The 1,782-nt window shown below is 51.7% G+C and overlaps 1 protein-coding gene across 1 annotated transcript in view; it reads left to right on the plus strand.

Annotated features, from left to right (window-relative positions):
* The window catches only part of LOC119589149 (mucin-12-like), a gene marked incomplete at its 5' end in the record, with an annotated part of 115,175 nt that overhangs the window by 93,789 nt on the left and 19,604 nt on the right, over positions 1-1,782 (plus strand). Inside the window, 1 exon segment of the mRNA XM_037937724.1 lies at positions 1,021-1,406. Within this exon segment, the coding sequence (XP_037793652.1) occupies positions 1,021-1,406 (386 nt within the window).

A 1,782-nucleotide genomic window follows, 5' to 3' on the forward strand; every position in this document is an offset into this window, starting at 1 on the left:
GGTCCCGTAAAGTTTCCCCATCCCCCGCCCCCCTCTGGCATCTTCACCCAAACGCGCCCAGGGAGCATGAAGGCAGGGCATCCCCGGAGATGCTGCTTCGCTCCGTGGTCAACCGCCGGAACATCGCCATTGTTCCAGCCGCCCCCAGATTGCGCAATGCTGGGTCCGTGCTCAGTGTGCTCTCGTGTACCTTCCCTTGACTTGATTTACCTCACATGCTAATCAGGAGACTTTTACATTGCGGTCCTCTTCAAACTTTCGATGACTGCCATTTTTTCCCCTTCCCTGGTATCAGTTCACATCTTCGTGACCACATGTTCGCGTTGTTTTTTTTTCCTCCTTTTTTCACAACGCATGGGTGTGGTGGCATCGCTGTTGCCGGAAAGCACATTCACCAGGGGTCAGAGCGGCGTGTTATCGGTGAAAGGGAGGTGTGCCAGCATCATGAGTGGCTTAGCCCGGGATGCCAGCTGCCGTGTCGCAACACTGGCCTCGGTTCGGCTCATCCACTCCACGCAGGGCTTGTGGGGATTGACTGAATACATTGAAGGAAAGGGGAATTGAAAAGCTAGGGAGAGCGTTGTGACAGACCTGGGTTATATCTCGTGTGTATTTCTTAGTGAATGAACAGTAATATGAAAAACGGTATATTTATTTGAATTACTTCACTTTGTATGCCCAAATTGGAGGCAGATTGAAAAATGTTGCAGCATGTTTCGTGTTGTGCAATGACCATGTGTTCTCTTCGCGTTTTGTAATAGGTTGACTGCAGACTACTTCATGGCCAGTGAGAAGTTTGTCATGTCCATAGTCCGAATGGTGTTGCTGACACTGGGCCGAACTTGCTTTTGTTCTCCCAGACAGTCATTGTCAATATAAGGCAGTAACACCCAACACCTTTCTCTGACATTTTTTCCTTCCTTTTCGCAATTCGCTTTTTCGTTGCGAATTTCCTAGTCGATTAAGTTTTAGCAGAAATGATGCACCAAGACGCTAACCAGTGTTTTTCCTCTTTCGCAGGACCTACCACAAGGACTCGTACATGGCCCACCGGCGGGACTGGAAGACCGGCTTCGAGGGTCGCTACAGGAGGACCATCTCCCCCTCCGCCGCCAACCGCAATCTTCTCTACTCCCGCGATGACAACACCAACAACAACCACAATAACAACAAAAACAACAACGACAATACCAACAACAATATCAACTCGCCTCCGTCTTCCACCTCGACGACGTCCGGCAGCGCAGCGACCAGGACCAGCCCTACGCCGCCCCAGGAGCAGGAGCGGAGGAGCTCGACCACGCCCCCGTCGGGAGTCCTGCGCCCCGTCGGCTCGTCCTCCAGTCTTGTCCAGAACAACAACTCCAAGAATGTGATTGACAACGACAACAACGTCAATAACAATGGTAAGAATGCGTTCAGTCATTACCGTGAAGCTCGTAACGAAGAGGAGGTCTGTTCGTGCCGTGAATTCAGATTGTAAAGAATACCTTTGTTTGTGATAAGGCTTAGGCGTGCGGTCGCTCTCCCTCATCCGATGGTATCTCGGGCAAGGAAATTCTGCAGCATCATTTTAATGCCCGCGCGAACATGGCTGGCGAGCGAGGTCCACTTGTCCGCGCTTCGTGCTGATGGCCTCGGCGTGTTTATTCTGCCTCAGAACAGCGCCGCGACATTCCGCATAACACGGCGACGTCTCCCTCGCCATGGCCCTGCTGACAGTGAGATCATCAAGGGTGATAACTAAGGATGACTCGAGCTTCTGTCGGGATTATTTGCATA

Source organism: Penaeus monodon, chromosome 25 (genome assembly GCF_015228065.2).
Source record: "Penaeus monodon isolate SGIC_2016 chromosome 25, NSTDA_Pmon_1, whole genome shotgun sequence".
Taxonomy (NCBI): Eukaryota; Metazoa; Arthropoda; class Malacostraca; order Decapoda; family Penaeidae; genus Penaeus; species Penaeus monodon.